The sequence below is a fragment of the Papio anubis genome, chromosome 13, assembly GCF_008728515.1.
Source record: "Papio anubis isolate 15944 chromosome 13, Panubis1.0, whole genome shotgun sequence".
Taxonomy (NCBI): domain Eukaryota; kingdom Metazoa; phylum Chordata; class Mammalia; order Primates; family Cercopithecidae; genus Papio; species Papio anubis.
The window spans coordinates 43,797,365-43,818,765 of record NC_044988.1 but is presented as its reverse complement, the minus strand read 5'-3'; the positions used below and the strand labels follow the sequence as shown (position 1 = coordinate 43,818,765).

The 21,401-nt window shown below is 36.0% G+C and overlaps 1 protein-coding gene across 2 annotated transcripts in view; it reads left to right on the top strand.

Moving 5' to 3' along the window:
• The window catches only part of ZDHHC21 (zinc finger DHHC-type palmitoyltransferase 21), a 74,499-nt gene that overhangs the window by 35,829 nt on the left and 17,269 nt on the right, over nt 1-21,401 (top strand). For both annotated transcript variants that reach the window (XR_001895857.3, XM_017949869.3), the window contains exon 8: nt 9,714-9,830. Coding sequence is in view for 1 of the 2 variants with exons in the window: in XM_017949869.3 (XP_017805358.1) it covers nt 9,714-9,830 (117 nt within the window). In the remaining variant the exon portion in view is untranslated. The remainder of the gene's footprint in view (nt 1-9,713; nt 9,831-21,401) is intronic.

Sequence of the window (21,401 nt, the reverse complement as noted above, 5' to 3'; positions counted from 1 at the left end):
TTTTCTGGAATATTTCACCCTCAGCTATGAACCTGACAGTCAGATGCTAGTGAAATATGCTCTGTAAGGTAGTTGCATACATATGACTACCAAAATTTAGTGGATAATTCTGAACACTCAGTGATAGCCATTAGGGAGGTATAAATAATTATTTGTTTCACTTTAGATATTAATTGCCATTAGGATGTAATAAGACTGAAAAAAGTACATTTTACCTGAGCACTGAGTTGGGGAGTAGAGGGGTTTTATGTAGAATAAGCGTGTAACTTCTTTTCCTATGTTTTGGAATATAATAAACTTAAGCTAAGGCTCATTCCAAAAAGTGCTCATAACCATACAGATATCATAGGATTTTATTTTAGGATTAAATTAAGATTACTTATTTTAATGTCAGAGTATTAGCCTTATGAACCTACCCTCAGCATGTGAAGTTGGTTATTTTGTTATTTTGAAAATTCAAATCTGTATGCTTTAAATATCTCAGATGTGATCTAAGCTGTTTCTGTTATTTTTATTTTTTAATTTTATGATCTATGTTGTCTCTAGGTGTTTCTATTCTTGAACAACAGAGAAAAACAAAATCCTTTACCAGTGGGTACAGTGGTTCTCAGTGGGGAGGAGGTAGACTTTCTCCCACACAAAACATTTGGTAATGTCTGGAGACGTTTTTTGGTTGTCACAACTAGGGGAGTGCTACTGGCATCTAGTGGGCGAAGGCCAGGGATTCTGCTAAATGTCCTGCAATGCACAGGAGAGTCCCCTGCAACAAAGTATTATCCAGCCTAGTGCCAGTAGTGCTGAGGTTGAGAAACTCTTCGGTAGGAGGAAGATCACAAAGAAAACACATATTTTTACTTTTCAGAGTAGTCTCATAAAAACACAGAAAAGTAAGTATAAGCTGTGGTTTATAAATAAAAATTGCTTCAGACTCATAGGAAAATTGTCATTTTATATATAAAATTTTATTTGTAAAACACAGTTTTTAATTTTAAAAAATTATGAGGAACGTTTATTCAGTCATTCAGTACATATTATTGAATGTACATATTATTCCCCGTCATCTAAGCTCTGAAACAAAGTTACTGTGTTTAAGGAGCTTACGTTCCGATTAGAGAAGACAGTCAATAAACAAATGTATGGTAAACAATATAAGTATTATGAAGTATAATAAAGCAGGGTACAGGGGTGGATATAGTCAAGGAAGACCTTTCTCATAGGGACACTTGAGCAGAGACCTGGAACTCAAGCAAGTCCCGGTTGACATTCTCAAGGAGCAGTAAGGAGACCAGCATATCTTGAGTGGAGTGAGTTAGGGACAGAGCAATAGGAGATGATGAGTTGAGAGTAGTAAGGGCTGTGATTGGACTGGATGCTTTATTAAGATAGTGGTTGGGACTTTGTAAGCTGTTGGAGGGTTTTGAGCCACTGCAGAATCTCATTTACATTTTAGAAAAAAAAAAAAACAACCTGATTGCTATGAAAAATAAACTGAGGGACAAGGATGATAGCAAGAAGACCAGCTACCAGGCTGCTAAAATACAGTCCAAACACGAAATGATTATGGTATTGGTAGAAGCGCTTACAAGTGGTCTATTATAGATTGAAGGGCTAACAGAATTTGGTGATAATTTGAATGTGGGCTATGAGATAGAATGTGAAACGTCAAGGATATTTCCAAGACTTCACAGCCCAAACAACTGGAAGAATGGAGATACCGATTACTGAGAGGGGGAGCCTGAAGGAAGAATAGGTTTTGGGGAGAAGTTAAAGAGTTTGGTTTTGCACATGTTTACTCTGCCTATTTGACTTCCAGGGACAGATGTTAATTAAGCAGCTAGATACAAAAATCTGGATTTCAATGGGGTGGTCTGAGCTAGATAAATAAATTTGGGAGCTTTCAGCATAAAGATGGTATTTAAAGACATGGAAACTGACTGGAGATTTCCTAGCAGTTATTACAAATAGAAAAGAAAAGAGTTCTGAAGACCAAACTCTAGGCACTCTTCAGTTTTTGAAGTTAGAAAGATCAAAGGTACAAGAAAGGTGACTAAGACTGCAGCCAGTGAAACAGGAGTAGAATGGTGGTGAGAGAGGGTCAAGAAAGTTGGTGGTAAATTAAAGGAGAATTTATCTTGATGGACTGTGGAATATAAACAAGTAGGGAGTTGAATGTGTTGGGGAAAGTCAATGATACGGTGGTTGGGCCAAAGAATTGGAGCTCCCATTGGGGTTAAGAGTTTGTTAGCACTGATAGTCTACAGGGAATTAGCTCAAAAGAAAGCATGTGATATTCATAAGGTGACATACTTGAAATTATAATTATGTTATGAGTTGCAGTTCTTAGAAATGATAAGATACAGTATATAGTCTTAGAATTAGAATTGAGATTAGAATAGAAGATAAGATTATAGGAAGAAATGAGCTGAAGGAATTCACAGATCAAGTATTTAATTGTTTGCTAGATCATAAATAGCCAAATCTCACTCTTCTTTTCATTTAGCTTGCATTAAGAGGTGGTGCCCCCCTACTGCTAGTTTTGTAACATTTAAAAATTTTTTAATGATACAGTTCTAAAAGATTACCAGATAGGAGTATAGGAATATTGTTAATATTTCATGGGAGTGACCCTCTTCTCCTCTGCTGGTTTATGTGTAAACATAAACATAACTATGTTTATGTACATGTTGCCTGTGTGTTTCTTTTTCTGTGTTTATCGCTGCTATTATACATGTGAAACAATCCTTGTAGATACTGTTCTCTGTCTCTTCACATGTTGAGGGAAGAGACAGTTCTTTGTCCAACTTTCTTTGTTTTCATTCATTCATTTAATAAATATTTGTTGAGTTGGAGCTGATTCTATGTTCCAGAAACTCATCATTGAACAAGACAGGCAAAAGTCCCCATCTTCGAGAAATTTGCGTACTGCTAAGAGAGACAAAACAGTAAAGAAATACATATATGTCAAATGGAGATAAATACTATGAAAAAAATACAGCAAGGAAATAGGGAATAGTGGGATTTTTTGTAATTTGGTCAAGGAGAAGGTCTCTGATAAGGCAATATTTAAGTAGAAACCTGAAGAAAGTGAGGGGAGTATGCATGTGGTTGTCTGGGGAGTTTTCTGGGAAGAACAAATGCAGCAGTCCTGATTTGGAAGTTGGCTAGCTATGTCTGAGAAATAGCAAGGAGGTCAGTGTAGTTGAAGGTGAGCCAGGAAGAAAGTAGTAGATGAGATCAGAGAGCTGGTCTGACTCTTCCTCTCCTTTTTTCCTGTCTCTCACATCCTTTTCTGTGTCTTATTTCACAAATTTTGGTCTCTCTTTTTATAGGCCATTTATAACTAACTTTTATGTTTTATATGTATTTTAAGAGTTTGGTTTTCTAAAATTAAAAGTATTTTTATATTCTATATTTCACTGTCACAACTTTTTGTACCTTTTATATTGTAAAATGTGATACACATATGAAGGAGTGCATAAAAATGAAAACAGTGAAGTGAATCATCCGGATGTTTCTTTTGGGCAACATTTGGAAGATTTATCCTTTTTGTTACTTTAGATACAGTTTATTTTCATTGTTGTGAATCCTCATAATATTTCATTTTTAATATAAAGCCATTTATTCGTTCTGTTGGTGGATATTTACTTTGTTTCTAGTTTTGGGAGATTATAAATAATGCTATTGTAAGCAGCCTTGTTTATTCCTCCCGCTGTACATGTGCATGTGTTTCACTTGGATGTAGAGCTAGAAGTGCTGGTGTTCAAAGGTTAAGTGGTATGTTCTTTTAGATAGTGTTAAACAGTTTTCCAAAATAGTTGTTCTGATTTAAACTCCTACCAGTAGAGTATATAAATTCTGATTGCCTCATATCCTTACTAATACTCATTTAAGTCTTCTTAATGTTAGCCATTTGGTATGTATGAACAGTACTTCATTGTTTTAATTTACACTTCTCTGATGACTAATGATACTCAACCTCTTTTCATATATTTACTGGTGATATGACTGGCCTATTTGGCAAAGTGTGCCTATTTAAGTATTTCTCCCATTTGACTTTTTGTTGGTAATTGTAGGGTGTTTAGTCCTTTTTTGGTATGTGTTGTAAACATCTTCCACTCTTTGGTTTATCTTTTCACTCTCTTAATGGTGTTTTTTGGTAAACAGAGGTTTTAAATTTTAAGGTACTCCACCTTATCAACCGTTTCATTTTTGAGTAGTGTTTTTTGGGTTCAATTTATAAAACATTTTTCTATCCTTTCTAAAACCAATGTAATTCTCCCTTATTATCATCTAGGTACTATATTTTTCTGTCTTTCATATTTCCACCTAGAATTGAATTTTGTGATTCTCATGAGATGGAAGTCAGGGTTTCAGTTTTTTCACAGATGAATAGTCAGTTGATTTATCACCATTTATTGAAAAGATAATTCTTTCCCCTCCACTCTGTAGTGCCATCTTCCTCATAATCATGATTTGTGTGTGTGTGTGTGTGTGTGTGTGTGTGTGTGTTTGTGTTTCTGTTTCTAGTCTGGAGAGACAATACCACACTGTCATTATAACTATAGTTTTATAAGAAATGTTATTATCTAGTAGAACAGTCGTTTTTAACCTTTTTTTTTTCATTCCCATTTTCCTCCTGCGGAAATTTTCTCTTCTTACCACCCCCGTGAAGTTAAATACTAAGAAACAAGATTTTGTCAGATAAGATTGACTTGTGTAGGGCCACAAACCATAGTGATAGCTAAGACTGTTTTTCTCCCTCTAAGAACCAGTTTTCTCCCACTTGGGAGCAAAACTTACCCTGTCGCGAATACATGCAGTAGAACTGACTTTCCTACCTTTCTCTGTTTATATGAGTGTCATGGTATTCTTTGTGTTTGTTTTTTCCTATGAAATAAAGAAACAGCTTAGCAATTTCTACAGACTAAAGCAAAGTAAAAAAGTATATATAAAAAATCCCACCAGTAGAGTACATAGTATGTATGTACATACTATGTATATAGTATGTAATGTGGTTATATATAACCTGGGCAAGTTGAGCTTATCCTAGGAATGAAAGGTTGTTTTTTGCACTAGAAAATCAGTCAGTATATTTTATCACATTAACAGATTAGAAAAAAAATTCAAGTGAGCATCTCAGTGTATGAAGACAAAGATAAAATTCAGTATTCATTCAGGTTACACACTCTTAGTAAACTAGAACTAGGAGAAGTTTTTTGATTGGATAAATGGTCTTTCTCCCCCAACCCCTTAAAAAAACCCACAAAATCAACCAACTATAGCATGCTAAGATGAGATGTTAACTTCTTCCCTCCAGGTTGGGGACAAGGCATTGATGCCCACTATCACCATTATTATTATTAAACATAGTACTAGAAATTTAGTCAATGCAGTAAGATAAGAGAAAGAAAGAAAAGGTACAACTGCTAAATGAAATATAACTGTCATTACGCATAGATGATGTAATTGTGTAAATGATTATAGTTTTTTTTGGTTTTTAAGAAAGTATAAAAAATGTGACTATGAAACAATATTTTAAAAAATCTGTTTTTATATGCTCACAAACAAACCTTTAGACAATGAAATTAATAGCAAATGCCATTTATAATAAGATCAAAAACTGGGAAGTTACTGAATTAAATCTGACAAAGTGCAAGGCCTTTAGGAGAAACTTGGCGAAAGATAATGGAGAGAATATATCATATGTGAATATATGCCTGAGTATGTGTTGTAACTTGAAAATCTAACTTTAAAATTTTTATGCAAATACAAATCATCTGGAATAATCAAGACATTCTTGCAAAAGAATAAGATGGGATGACATGGCCTACCAGATATTGAGACTTATTACAAAGCCGTAATAACTAAGACATTTGTCACTGTTACAGGGATAAACAAACCAAGGGAACAGAGTAGAGAGCCCGTGTATGTATGGATACTTCATCTCCGGTCACTGAAGAAATGATAGCTTTTTAGTCATTCTGGAACAGTTTAATATTCATATTCGAAAAGTAAATTCAGATTCTTATCTTTCATTGTGCACAAAAAAATTAATTAATAATGCTATGTGAATTAGTGACCTAATGTGAAAGGCAAAACTTACAAAGCTTTTAAAAGGCTTTACAAGATAATGGAGAATGCCATTTTTATTTTAGCATCAGGAAAGATTTATTAAATAGGATATAAAAATTACTAAAGGAAAAGATTGATACATTGGACTACTTAAAATGAAGACTTGAGTTTATGAAAAGATGCCATCAAGAGGGTGAATAGGATAGTTTCAGAGCAGAAGATATTTGCAATATGCAACTGAAACACAGCAATATCCAAAATGTATGAAGAAGGAGTTAGTAACCTCTACCTTTAGGGTAGGGTAGGGTAGGGGAGAGGGAGAGCCAGCAATGGGGAAGGAATACACAGGAGGCTCTGCTTGGTTTCAGATGTTCTAATTCTTGAGAGGATACTGTTACTCTTCTTCTTCTTCTTTTTGAGACAGAGTCTCACTCTTGCTGCCTAGGCTGTAGTGCAGTGGCATGATCTCGGCTTACTGCAACCTCCACTTCCCAGGTTCACGTGATCCTCCTGCCTCAGCCCCTCTAGTAGCTGGAATTACAGGCATGCACCACCATGCCCTGCTAATTTTTGTATTTTTTTTTTTTTTTTTAGTAGAGATGGGGTTTTGCCATGTTGGCCAGGCTAGTCTTGAACTCCTGACCTCAGGTGATGCACCTGCCTTGGCCTCCCAAAGTGCTGGGATTACAGGTATGAGCCACCGTGCCTGGCCCAGTGTTACTGTTCTTTAAACTGGACACATGTTTTTTGAATTTGTCTGTATATGAGCACATTTCTTAACAAAATGGAAGAAATGTAAACAATAAAGAAATACATTTGTTGATTATATTAGTTTGCTAGGCCTGCCTTAAGAAAATAAAACAAACTGGGTGGCTTACACAACAGAAATTCATTTTCTCACATTCTGGAAGCTACGACTCCAAGATCAGGATGTCAGCAGGTTTGTTTTCTCCTGGCGCCTCTGTCTTTGGTTTGCAGATAACCACCTTCTCTCTGTCCTCACATGGTCTTTCCTCTGGGAACATCTATGGTGTCTCTCAGTGTGTCCAAATTTCCTCCTCTTATAAGGACACCAGTCGGATTAGATTAGTGCCCACCCTAAGGGCCTCATTTTATATTAGTCACTGCTTTAAAGGCCTTGTCTCCAACTACAGTCACATTCTAAGGTACAGGGGTTAGGGCTTCAACATATGAATTTTGGGGCACACAATTGAGTCCATAACACTGATTATGTAGTAAAGATCTGGGATAGCAAATGGGTTCCTGTGATTTGGATAAAAATTTTTAAGCCAATTTTTGGATTCAAAAAGTGTTACATCTAAAAAAATCTAAGACAGAAGTAAAGATGTACTCTAGAGAACAGTGTTAAGTGACTCAAAATATGGATTTAGTGCTGATGATGTTAATTATGCATGTGTGAACTTGGAATACAGTTGTTTTTTTGAAAATGTAAAAGTGATAAAAAGCAATTTCTAGATTAAAGTTTTTTTACTACTGTATTTTACATAAATACTTTAAATATAAATGTATAACCAAATGAATAAATGTAATATTATAAGTGGATCTTTTAGTCTCATCTCCATCCTTGACATTTATAAATTGTAGTTGGCCAAAAATTATTTTAAAATCTTTTCACTGGGAGAAGAGTGGATGGATTTTATTTGGTCATAGATGGTAATTTTAGTACAGTAAGCTCTGCTATAATGCAATATGTGCGTTCCTAAAAATCACTTCACTGTGTAAAGCCATGCATTAAAACCACAGGGCTTACCACTCGGAAACTTTGTCTGTGACACTTAAAAGGATAGGAACCTAATAAAAACAACAGCACTCTTTTATAAATGTTAAATGATTCAGAAATACATAAATACTATGATAAACATGGCACTTTACCTTGAAGAAGACCTGAAGTTTTCTTATGGAAGTGAGCATCAGGAGGGTTGCAGAATGTGAATTATTGTGAAGTGATGAAAGGAGGGTCTGTGAAATTGGAGGGAAAGTTGTAATACTAGATGCAGGTGGGTGTGGCTCATAGCATGGAAGATAAACTGAGGTGGCTGGTAGATGTTTGATGGGTGAGTGTGTTTTGTGTATTCCTACATATTTTAGTTCATCTTGGTACAATTTTTTGTGTTCATCTAGGATTTTTTCACAGATAAAATTATGCATAAGAATGATTGCTGTGGTCAAACTTGTTTAATGTATCAATTATGTTAGAACAAATTTGTGTTTTTAAATAGCATTAATGCAGAATTTAATTTTTTATATCATCCACAGGCCCATCATTCTGGTTTTATATGTTTCATAGGGATTCTATATTGGGTTCTTTTTACTGAAGTTTTAAAATGATTGCCTAATATTTACCTGCTACATAATGTTTTAAGTGTCTTACTGAATTCTAAGTTTTTCCAGGCTAATGAATAAGTAATGTGGATGTGGAACCTGATTTTTGCCTAAGTCTGGTGGTGACTCACTGTAATACACACAGAAAAGTATCAGTTCTTTTGTTTCAAGCAAGCATACTATCTCTGGTGGCCTTCCTATTTTTGAAGTTGCTATTAGGATACCTTAATCCCTAACATGAATCAGTATAAAAGAAAGCATGTGGGTGGTTGTGTTTGGGTGTCCTTCCCATCCACTTGGTGCTTTTATTTTCTGTGGTTGTTTTATTCCACAGCTTAGCAGCAGCAGATTTCCAGGAGAAGTCTTTAACTCTCTCTCCTTCCTCTGGTCTGGTTGGTTGGTAACAGTGAGGCTAAATGAAAGGCTTCTTGTTTTTCTGTCTTCCTACCACAGTATCTTTGGTTTACTTTTAGAACACTCATTTTCAATCTCTGAGCCAGAAGGCCTGCCTTTAAATCGCAGCATTTCAATTCCTCCCTCCTATCTAGGCATTCCTTTGTGTTTCTACCGTACTCTGCATGCATCCCTGTTATAGAATATATCACATTGTTTTGGAATTTTCCAAAGTTGGGCTCTGTTTCTAAATAAACTGTACTTCTTGAGGGCATGGACCATATTTTTATCATTTATACATTTCTATTACATAACACAGTGCTTGGCAATGGTGGTTGGGTGACTGGATGGAAGAGTGAATGAAGTAGGCTTGAAGAGAGCTGTTCTTAAATGATCCTATTATATATGATTTCCCTTCATTTTGACCGTGTTAATGATTTCTAGATATCTTGGTCACTTGAACTTTAATATGAATTATGCTGTGTATTCAAACTTTTTAGCAGAAAAATAATAAAATTCCTTTTGTAAACCAAAGATTGTATAACCATCTGTGTTTTGTTTTGTTTTGTTTTGGGTTTCTTTTTCTTTTCTTTCTTTTTTTGTTTTTTGCCCAAAATAGATTCAAAAAACAAGGCTAACTGGCACCTAAGATTGAGGAGTTTTGATGCAGTAGAGTAGTAAACTCCTATATTTTCCAGCTTGCTATTATTGTAAATTAAAATACCTATTTTTGAAATTTTTAAATATTTATACATTGATTTAAATAGAACAAGTGTAAAAGAGGGAGAGGAGTTCTATTAAGATAATAAGGAAGATGTGTTATGGCTCAATTCTTGATTATTATTGCAACTGTAAGCAATATAAGCAACTCTGAATTGTTTTTAAGACTTTCTTTTTCTTTATAGGACCTCTTTGTTGTTAGACACGAATTGGCCATAATGAGACTAGCTGCCTTTATGGGCATTACTATGTTAGTCGGAATAACTGGACTCTTTTACACTCAACTAATTGGCATCATCACAGTAAGTATATTTTTAATGTAAAGTAACATTTATGAATATATTACCTAATTATGAATGTAATTCTAAAAAGTTATAGAAAGTTTAGAAATTAAAGGAGAAAATTAACAATGCTTTTTAGTACTTTCATATGCCTATGTAATTTTAAAGTAGTTATAATCAAGTACAAAGTACATACAATTCTGTATCCTGTTTTTGAAAGCTAACAAATACAGTGTTTTTATGTGAGCATAGACATCATGTTTGTAGTTTTTTATTGATACACAGTATCTTACGTATTTATGGGGTACATATGAGTATTTGTTACATGCATGTAATGTATAATGATCAAATCAGAGTATTTGGGGTCTCCATCAACTTGAGTATTTATCATTTCTATATGTTAGGAACATTTCAAGTCCTCTCTGCTAGTTACTTTAAAATATACATTGTTGCTGACTGTAGTCACCCTCCTGTGCTACTGAGCATTATAACTTATTTCTTCTAACTGTATGTTTATAACCATTAACCACACTCTCTTCATTCCCTGCTCCACCCACGCACCCTTTCCAGGCTGTTGAATCTCTCATTCAATTCTTGACCTCCATGAGATCAACTCCTTTGGCTACCACATATGAGTGAGAAAATATGGTGTTTGTCTTTCTGTGCCTGGTTTGTTTCACTTAACACAATGACCTCCAGTTCCATCCATGTTGCTGCAACAGAATTTCATTCTTTTTATGGCTGATTAGTAGTATTCCACTGTGTATATATACCAAATTTTTAAAATTCATTCATCTGTTGATAGACACATAAGTTGATTTCGTATCCTTGCTCTCATGAATAGTGCTGTGATAAACATGCAAGTGCAGGTATCCCTTTGATATACTGATGTTTTTTCCTTTGGATGAATACCCAATAATGGATTGCTGGATCTTATGGTAGTTCTATTTTTAGTTTTTTTTGAGAATTCTCAGTATTATTTTCCTTAGTGATTATACTAATTTACATTCCCACCAACAGTGTACAAGAGTTCCCTTTTCTCTGCATGTTTGCCAGCATCTGTTACTTTTTGTCCTTTCAATAAAGGCCGTTCTAACTTAGGTAAGATGATACGTTATTGTGGTTTTGACTTGCATTTCCCTGTTGATTAATGATAGTGAGTACTTTTCATATGCCTGTTGGCTATTTGTATATCTTCTTTTGAGATACGTGTCTTCGTGTCCTTTCCCCACTTTTTAACGGTACCGTTTTTTATTGTTGAGTTGAGTTCCTGGTATATTCTGGATACTGTCCCTTGTCAAGCAGATAGTTCAAGTGTTTTCTGTCATTCTACAGGTTGTCTCTTCACTCTGTTGATTGTTTACTCTACAGCTTTTTAATTTAATAGAGTCCCATTTGTCTGTATTTGTTGTCTGCACTTTTTGAGATCTTAGCCATAAAATTTTCATCTAGACCAATGTCTCGAAATATTTTTCCTAGGTTTTCTTCTGGTAGTTTCACAGTTGTAGGTTTGATGTTTAAGTCTTTAATGCATCTTGAGTTGGTTTCTGTATATGGTGAGAGGTGGGGTCCAGTTTCATTCTTCATTCTTAGGCATATGGAGATCCAATTTTCCCAGCACTTCCCATTTATTCAAAAGATTGTTCTTTTCTCAATGTATATTCTTGATGCCTTTGTCAAAAATCAGCTGACTGTAAATATGTGAATTTATTTCTGGATTCTCTATTCTGTTCCCTTGGTCTATGTGTCTATGTATCTGCTTTTATACCAATACTATGCTGTTTTGGTTACTATAGCCTGATAATATATTTTGAAGTCAGGTAATGTGATGCCTCCAGCACTGTCCTTTTTGCTTAGGGTTACTTTGACTATTCGGGCCCTTTTTTGACTTCATACAAAGTTTAGGATTATTTCTCTAATTATGTGCAAAATGATGTTGGTATTTTGATAGTGATTACATCAAATCTGTAGATTGCTTTGGGCAGTATGGTCATTTAACAGTAATAATTCTTCTGATCCATCATCATGGGATAGCTTTCCTTTGCCTCCTCCTTTGATTTCTTTCTTTAGTTCTTTGCAGTTTTCCTTATAGAGCTCTTTCACCTCCTTGGTTAAATTTCTTACAGCGTTGTTGTTGGAGCTATTGTAAATGGGATTGTTTTTTATTTCTTTCTCAGCTAGTTCATTATTGGTGTATAGAAACACTACTGATTTACTGATTCTTGTATGCTGATTTTGTATCCTGTGACTTTACTGAATTTATTTATCAGATTGAAGAGTTTTTTGGTAGAGCCTTTAGGTTTTTCTTGATATAAGATAATATCATCAACACAAAAGGCCATAGATGGCCTTTATTATGTTGTAGTATGTTTCTTCTGTGCTTAGTTTGTTGAGAGTTCCAGTTCCTTCCTCTTCAATTTTTTGAAATAGTTTGAGGAGAATTGGTGTTAGTTCTACTTAATTTAACATTTGGTGGAATTTGTGAAGTTGTCTGGGTCCTGGACTTTTCTTTGTTGGGAGACTTTATTACTACTTTGATATTATTACTTTTTATTGGTTTGTTCAAATTTTCTATTTCTACCCAATTCAATCTCGGTAGGTTTTATGTGTCTAGGAATTTATCATTTACTCTAGGTTTTTCAGTTTGTTGGTATATATTTGTTCTTAATAATCTTTGATAATCTTTGTATTTCGGTGGTATCAGCTGTAATGTCTCCTTTTTCATTTCTGATTTTATTTACTTGGGTCTTCTCTCTTCTTAGTCTTGAAAGTGATTTATTAACTTGTTTATCTTTTCAAAATACCAACTTTTTGTCTTGTTGCCTCTTTGCTTATTTTTTTAGTCTCTTTCTTTTACATCTGATCTGGTCTTCATTATTTCTTTCTTTCTACTAATTTTGGGTTTCGTTCGTTCTTGCTTTTCTGGTTCCTTGAGGTGCATCGTTAGACTGTGTTTACTTGAAATCTTTCTACTGTTTTGATATAGGCATTTATTACTGTAAACTTCCCTCCTAGCACTGCTTTTGTTTTAGTCCATAGGTTTTGATATGTTTCATTTTCATTTTTATTTGTTTCAAGAAAGTGATTTCCTACTTAGTTTCTTTCTTGGCCCAGTGGTTGTTGCTTAAATTCCATGTATTTGTATAGTTTCCGAAGTTCCTCTAGTTATTGATTTTTAGTTTTATTCCACTGTAGTCTGAGAAGATACTTGATACAATTTAGATTTTTTTTTCATGTTTCTTGAGACTTGTTTTGTGTCCTAACCTATGGTCTATCTTGGAAATGTTCCATTTGCTGATGAGAACAATGTGTATTCTGTAGCTGTTGGATGAAATGTTTTGTAAATATCTGTTAGGTCCAGTTGGTCTAGAGAGCAGTTTAAATCCGATGTTTCTTTGTTAACGATTTTACTAGATCTGTCTCATGCTGAGAATCCTGTGTCCAAGTCCTCAACTATTATTGTATTAGAGTCTTATCTTTCCCTCTAGATCTAATACTTGGTTTATATATCTGGGTGCTCTGGTGTTGGGTGCATATGTATTTAGAGTTGTTATATCTTCTTGCTGAATTGATCTCACTGTCATATAATGGCCTGCTTTGTAACTTTTTACTATTTTTAACTTAAAGTCTGTATATCTGATATAAGTATAGCTAGCTATTCCAGATTACTTTTGGTTTCCGTGTGCTTGGAATATCTTTTTCTGTCTTTTTACTTTCAGTCTATATGTGTCTTTATAGGTGAGATGAGTGTGCTGTAGGCAGCATATCATTGTGTCATGTTTGTTTGTTTAGTCCATTCAGAAAGTCTATATGTCTTAAATGTGGAGTTTAATCCATTTACGTTAAAGAGTATTATTGATATGTGAGGGCTTACTCCTGTCATTTTATTAATTGATTTCTGATGTTTCATATATTCTTTGTGCCTTTCTTTCTCTTTTATTGTTTATCATTGTGGTTTGGTGGTTTTCTGTAATGGTAACATTAGAGTTCTTCCTCTTCCTTATTTCTGTGTTTGCTCTACCAGTGGGTTTTAAATTAATTTTTTATAAAAAAAATTGAGACAGAGTCTTGCTCTGTTGCCTAGGCTAGAGTGCAGTGTTGTGATCTCGGCTCACTGAAACTTGTACCTCCCGGGTTCAAGCAATTCTTGTGCCTCAACCTCCCAAGAGTGGGTTTTATACTTTGATGTGTTTTTATGATGGTAGCTATCATCCTTTTGTTTCCAAGTGTAGGACTCTCTTAAGCATTTCTTATAGGACCAGTCTAGTGGTGATAAAGTCCCTCAGCTTTTGCTTGTTATCTCCTGCCTTTTTCCTTTATTTATGAAGGATAATTTTGCTGGAAATAGTATTTTTGTCTGAAAGTGTTTTTCTTTCTGCACTTTGAATGTATTATCCCATTTTCTCCTGGCCTATAAAGTTTCTGTGGCGAAATCCACTGTTAGTCTGATGGAGAGTCCCTTGTATGGGACTTGATGCTTTTTTCTTGCTGTTTTTACAATTCTCTTTGTCTTTGACTTTTGATAGTTTGATTATGGTGTGCCAGAGAAGATCTTTTTACATTGTATCTGTTTGGGGATCCCTGAGCTTCCTGTACTTAGGTGTCTAGATCACTTGCCAGACTTGAGTTTTCAGCTGTTATATCCTTAAGTAGGTTTTCTAGGTTTTTTGTTTTCTCTTTGTCTTCTGGAAGATTACACATTAAAGTATTTGGTCACTTTATGGTGTTCAATCTGTCACATAGGTTTTGTTCATTTTTTAAATGCTTTTTTCTTTATTTTTGTCAGACCGGGTTATTTGAAAATAACCTGTCTTCAAGTAATGAAATTCTTCCTTGTCCTTGATCTAGTCTGTTATTGAAACTTTGAAATATATTTTGTATTTCATTTAGTGAATTCTTCAGTTTGTTTGGTTCTTTTTTATTTGTATTTGTTTAGTAAATTCCTCATTCAGATCTGAAATTATTTTTCTAATTGCTTCATATTTGCTGTATTCTCTTTATCTCAATTAGCTTCTTTAATATTATTTTGAATTATTTTTCTGGGATTTCATATATCTTTTTGATTGTAATGTTTTACTGGAGAATTATTGTATTTCTTTGGAGTGCCATATTTCCTTGCTTTTTTATGTTTCTCGGGTCCTTATGTTGATATCTACGATATGTGATGTAGAAGAAACAACAGATGTTTGTTCTAATTTTTTTGCTTTTGTAGGAGAGGACTTTTTCCTGGTGATGTATCTGTTGTGTTGGTTGGTTGGGGCCCCTTTGGTTTTGATTCTGGGAATGTGCAGTATTATAGTTGCTGTATGATTTATTTGGCTGTAAACAGCATCAGTGGTATCTGTGATTTCCTCAGTGGCTTAGGGTATGTTTGTTAGTGGGTGTTGTGGTGAAATTTTGCTAGGGACTGGGTTGTCAGGTGGGCTTGTCCTTGGTCCTTAGTGGTGGCAGCAGCAAGGGGGCCTGTCCATGGGCACCAGGGTGGCTTTGGCACTGCTGTTAGCAGGTCCACACAGACCAATTCTTAGGCCTCCAGGTGGCTTGTTCAGGTGCGGATAGTGGCAGCAGTGCGCCAGGCAGGTGGGCAGGTTCTTGGGTCCTGGTAAATGGGCATGTCGTGGGTGATGGCAGTAGTATTGGCAGAACAAACCTCTGGCTCCCAAGTGGTTTGCATAGGTGTTGACAGTATCAGCGATGGGCTGGGTGGGCCAGCTCTCAGACCCACAGGTGGCATGTGTGGGTGCCAGCTATGGTGGTAGTAGCAAGCTGGGTGAGCCTGACCTCTGGCCCCAGAGAGAAGTGTTCAGGTGCTGACAATGGTAGACTGGGCTGTAGATGGTTCCCAGGCTCCTGGACAGTGTGCTCAGGTACTGGAGTTTGGATATGGGCAGACCTAGCCTCAGCTACTGGAGTTTGGGGTTGGGGAGACCTAGCCTCAGGTACCCTGGTGGTACATTCACCCACTGGCTATGGTAGGCATTGGTGGGGTGATCTCCAGGCCCAAGGCAAAATGTTTGGGTGGGGGTGGCATCCATTGCAGCCGTGCTACTGGGGAGGACAGGGTTGCTTTCAGTGGTTGCAGCTGTATGCAGTGGGCTGGGGATTGCCCACTTTGCTTGCACGTCAGCTTGGCAGTGCCAGCCCACAACAGCTGCTGTGGGCAGGGGGTTTGTCCTTGGGGCATGTGAAAATGCACGCTGGATTTGCTGCTGGAGTCAGCAGGGTCTTTGCCAATGGTTTTGTGCTTCAACCTTGGTGGTGGCAGCCAATGGCAGCAGTGGCTGTGGGCAGGGAATATCAGTGGGGCTCCAGAAATGTGGAGATGCAGGGGCTGTTGGGCTCACTGGCAGGATACAGTCTGGTGGGGGCTGGACTCTTCATATGGTGCCTTCCTGGAACTGCTTAGGGCTCAAAGGCTGTGTGGGACCCAGCATGATCTTCCTCTCTGGGGTGGTGCCTTCATGTATTCTCCAGGCAGCTCCCGTTAGTCTTGAGACTTGCGAGGGTCTAGGGGCTTTCCTCTCGCTAGGATGCAGGAGTCTGCAGTAGGAATGTTGGCCATTGGGGGTCACTGACTTACCCTTTTCCTGCACTGGGGAGCCTCTGCATGCCTCCAGCCAGTTTTGGCTAACCAGGCCACCTTGCTTTCCTCTCAGTCCTTGCTTTAGGATGGTGTTTCCAATCACTTCTCTGTTGAATTCCAGTGTTCTCTTAGATGATATATTTTATGTGTGATTATCTACTCCCTATTTTGGTTCTTCTTTGTGGAGGAGGTGAGTACCAGTTGTTTCTAGTCAGCTATCTTGAAGCCCACCTACAGGTTTTTGTGTGGACATACATTTTCATTCCTCTGGGGTATATAGAAGTGGAATTGCTGAGTCTAATGGAAGCTACATTTAATTTTTAAAGAACTGCCACTATTTTCTAAAGTTGCTGCACGATTTTACATTCCCACTAGCAGTATTTGAGGGTTCTGATTCCTCTACAGCCTTGGTGACAATTGTTATTACCTGTCTTTTAAAAAATGGTTACCATCCTAGTGGTTTTGAAGTAGTACCTCATCATGGTTTTAATTTGCATTTCCCTGATTAACTAATGAGATTGAGTACCTTTTCACATGCTTATTGTCCGTTTATGTATCTTTGGAGAAATCCTTTGATCATGTTTTAATTGGGTTGCCGTTTTACTGTTGAGTTAGAAAAGCTGTTTATATGTTCTAGATATAAGTCCCTTTTCAGATATATTATTTACAAATATGTGATTTGCAAATATTCTCACATTCTCTTAATTACATTTTCACTTTATTATCAGTGTCTTTTGAAGCACAAAAGTTTGTACTTTTTATTGTTTCAATTTATCTATTTTTTTTCTTTGGTAGTATGTGCTTTTTGTGTCTTATCTAAGATACCATTGCCTAATCCAAGGTCAACAAAATTCCCTCCTGTATTTTATTCTAAGGGTTTTATTATTTTAGCTTTTACATTTAGTACTACGATTCATTCTAAGTTAATTTTTGTAGATCGTGTGAAGTAGGGGTCCATCTTCATTCTTTTACATGTAGATATCTAGTTGTCCTAGCACCATTTCTTGCAAAGACGATTCTTTCCACCATTGAATAGTCTTGACACCTTTGTTGAAAATTAATTGGATATTTTCTGGACTCTTAACTCTATTTTATTTATATGTGTATCTTTATGACATAGAGATACCTTTATGCCAGTAGCACACTTTCTTACTGTTGTTTGACAGTAGTTTTGATACATTTTTCATACGTTTTTACTGAATATATTCTGATAAACACTTAATTTCTTATCCACAGTATATATGCTATACAGGCATACTTGTTATATTGTGCTTTGTAAATAGTGTTTTGTGTTTTTTTTTTTTAAACTAGTTGAGGGTTTGCGGCAACGGTGCATTGAGTGTGTCTTTCAGTACAATATTCCCACCAGTGTGTGTTTACCTGTTGTTTCTGTGCCATAGTTTGGTAATTCTCATAATATTTCAAACATGTTCATGGTTATTATATCTGTTATGATGATCTGTGATTGGCGATTGTTGATGTTACTATTGTAATTATTTTGGGGCACCACAAACTGCGCCCATATAAATGGCAAACTTAATTGGTAAATGTTGTGTGTGTTCTGACTGCTGCATTCACTGGCCATTCCTCTCTCTCTTTTCTTTGGGCCTTGCTATTCCCTAAGATACAATAATATTGATATTAGGCCAAATAATAACCCTATGGTGGCCTCTAAGTATTTAAGTGAAAAGAAGAGTTGCATGCCTCTCACTTCAAATCAAAAGCTACAAATGATTAAAACTAATGAGAAAGACGTGTTAAAAGCTGAGATAGGCCAAAAACTAGACCCCTTGTGCCAAATTGCCAAGTTATGAATGCAAAGGAAAAGTTTTCAAAGGAAATTTAAAATGCTACTTCAGAGAACGTACAAATGATAAGAAACTGAAGCAACTTTATTGTTGATGTGGAGAAAGTTTTGGTGGTTTGGGTAGAAGATCACACAAGTCACAACATTCCATTAAACCAAGCCTAATCCAGAGCAAGGCCCTCACTCTTCAATTTTATGAAGGCTGGGAGAGGTGAGGAAACTGCAGAAGAAAAGTTGGAAGCTAGCAGAAGTTTGTTCTTAAGGCTTAAGGAAAGAAGGCATTTCCATAACATAAAAAATGCAAGGTGAAGTGGCAAGTGCTGATGTAGAGGTTGCAACAAATTATCCAAACGATCTAAGATGATTAATGAAGGTGGCTACACAAAACAACAGATGTTCAGTGTACACAAAACAGCCTTCTATTGGAGGAAGATGCCATGTAGAACTTTTGTAGCTACAGAGGAAAAGTCAATGCCTGGCTTCAAGGCTTCAAAGGACAGGACAGGCTGACTGTCTTGTTAGGGTTAAATGCAGCTGGTGACTGTAAGTTGAAGCCAGTGCTCATTTGCCATCCCCAAAATCCTAGACTCTTAAGAATTATGCTACATCTACTCTGCCTTTGCCCTAGAGATAGAAAAACAAAGCCTAAGTGACAGCCACATCTGTTTACAGCATGGTTTGCTGAATATTTTAAGCCCACTATTGAGACCTACTGCTCAGAAAAAGAGTTCCTTTCATAATATTACTGCTCATTGACAATGCATCAAGTCACTCAAGAGCTCTGATGAAGATATACAAGGAGATTAATGTTGTTTTCATGCCTGCTACATCTGTTCTGCATGCCATGGATCAGGAGTAGTAATTTCAACTTTTAAGTCTTACCATTTAACAAACATGTTTGATGGGCTATAGCTGCTATAGATAGTGATTCATGTGATGGATCTGGAGAAGGTATATTGAAAACCTGGAAAAGATTTACCATTTTAGATGCCATTAAGAACATTTGTGATTCATGGGAGGGGAACAAAATAGCAATATGAACAGGAGTTTGGAAGAAGTTGATTCTAAACTTCATGGTTAACTTTGAAGGGTTCAAGACTTCAGTGGAGGGGGTAACTAAAGATGTGCTAGAAATAACAAGAGAAATAAGAAGTGGAAGATGTGACCAAATTGCTACAATCTCATGATCAGTGTTGAATGAATGAGAAGTTGCTTCTTATGGATGAGCCTGAAAAGTGATATTTTGAGATGGAGTTTACTCCTAGTGAAGATACTGTGGACATTATTGAAATGACAACAAAGGATTTAGAAGAATATACAGACTTAGTTGGTAAAGCAGTGGCAGTATTTGAGAGGATTGACTCCAAATTTTTGAACAAAGTCCTACTGTGGGTAAAGTGCTATCAAATAGCATCACATGCTACAGAGAAATCTTTCATGGAAGGAAGAGTCAGCCTATGCAGCAGATTTTATTGGTTTTTTGCTTGTTTTGGGATGGAGTCTCACTCTGTCACTAGGCTGGAGTGCAGTGGCATGATCTCAGCTCACTGCAACCTCTGTCTCTCGGGTTTAGTCCCAAGTAGCTGGGACTACAGGTGTGCACCACCACACCAGCTAATTTTTGTATTTTTAGTACAGATGGGGTTTCACCATGTTGGCCAGGATGATCTCGATCGCTTGACCTTGTGATCTGCCTGTCTCGGCCTCCCAAAGTGCTGGGATTACAGGTGTGAGCCACCGGTTTATTGTTTTGATTGTGACAGCCACCCCAGCCTTCAGCAACCACCACCCTGGCCAATCAGAAGCTATCAACTTGGAGGCAAGACCCCCATCAGCAAAAATATTACATCTCCCTGAAGTTTCAAATGATCATTAGCATTTTTTAGCAATAAAGTATTTTTAATTTAAGGCAGGTATGTACATTGTGTTTTAGACATAATGCTGTTGTACACCTAATAGAGCATAGCATAAACATAACTTTTATATGCAGTGAGAAACCGAAAAATTTTTGTTACTGACATTATTGCAATACTGGCTTCATTGTTTAGAACCAAACTTGCAATATCTTCGAGGTGTTTCTGTAAGTTATTTATGGTTTTTATATATCAGGTTTGATTCTGACTCTGTTGTCTTCTATCAACATGTTAATTCTCAAATTGCAAGGGTATTTTTTTTTTTTTTTTCTGTAGTGTTGAACAACATCATATTTTATTCAGGTAGAGAGATTCGGTTATGATGTGATATTTCTAAAACTGAGTAGAAACCACATTTGTTAAATAATGCTTACTCCAAAAGTTTCATCTCTTTCTGCATATACGTAGTGCCCTCTTGGAGCACTGTACCAGACAGTGCTGTTGTTTATAGCAATTATACCTCTATGAAACATTCAAAAAAGAATGATTAAGAAAGAAAGCAAGAGAGAGGATATATTGTATTTGTTATCCTAACCCTTAGTCACTTTACTTTCTCTTGAATACAAGTACTTTTTAGAATTACAATAAATTTTTAAATCTCTTTGGCTGGGATTTCATAGTGAACCTCAAGCATTATCCTTTTAGCGTTTAAAAAAAATTAAAAAGGATTTCCAGAGTACACTCCTCCTCACATTGATTTAAGATTCTTTGAGGCTTGATTATTTAAAAGTCTAATGCATTCAGTGTTTAATTTTAAATCTAATGAATTATTAGCACTTTAATACGATTTAATATTTTAGTTAAGTTAAAATATAGATTATGCTTACTTTATAAAATAAGTTTGCTGTTTTGTGATAAAATTAAGATTACAAGAAATTTTACATCTGTACATGTTTTTGTCATAATTTGAATCCATGGATCTCTCTTTACAGTGTTAAGTGATGAATTTGTTAGGTAGCATGAGAAAGAAGTGGGAGAAAGAATCACAGTAAACTTAATCCTTCCATTGCAGTCTTACTTCTTCCCCTACTCTTGAACCCTACAGATCCTAGAGGCATTTTGGGAAACTACTGATACGGATATCATTTCATTACATACACTATTTTATTGCATAGCTTGAATATAGACCTATTAGATGTCATACAAGCAAAATAAGTGCTGTCTCTTTGGGGTTTAGCTTGAGATTTCAGGGAAGCGGCATATCAGTTTTCAGTAATTTTTTACCATTATTCATTTTTGCTTGGAATAAATAAATCATTTATTTCATGTATAGGAAGAAAAATCTCGTC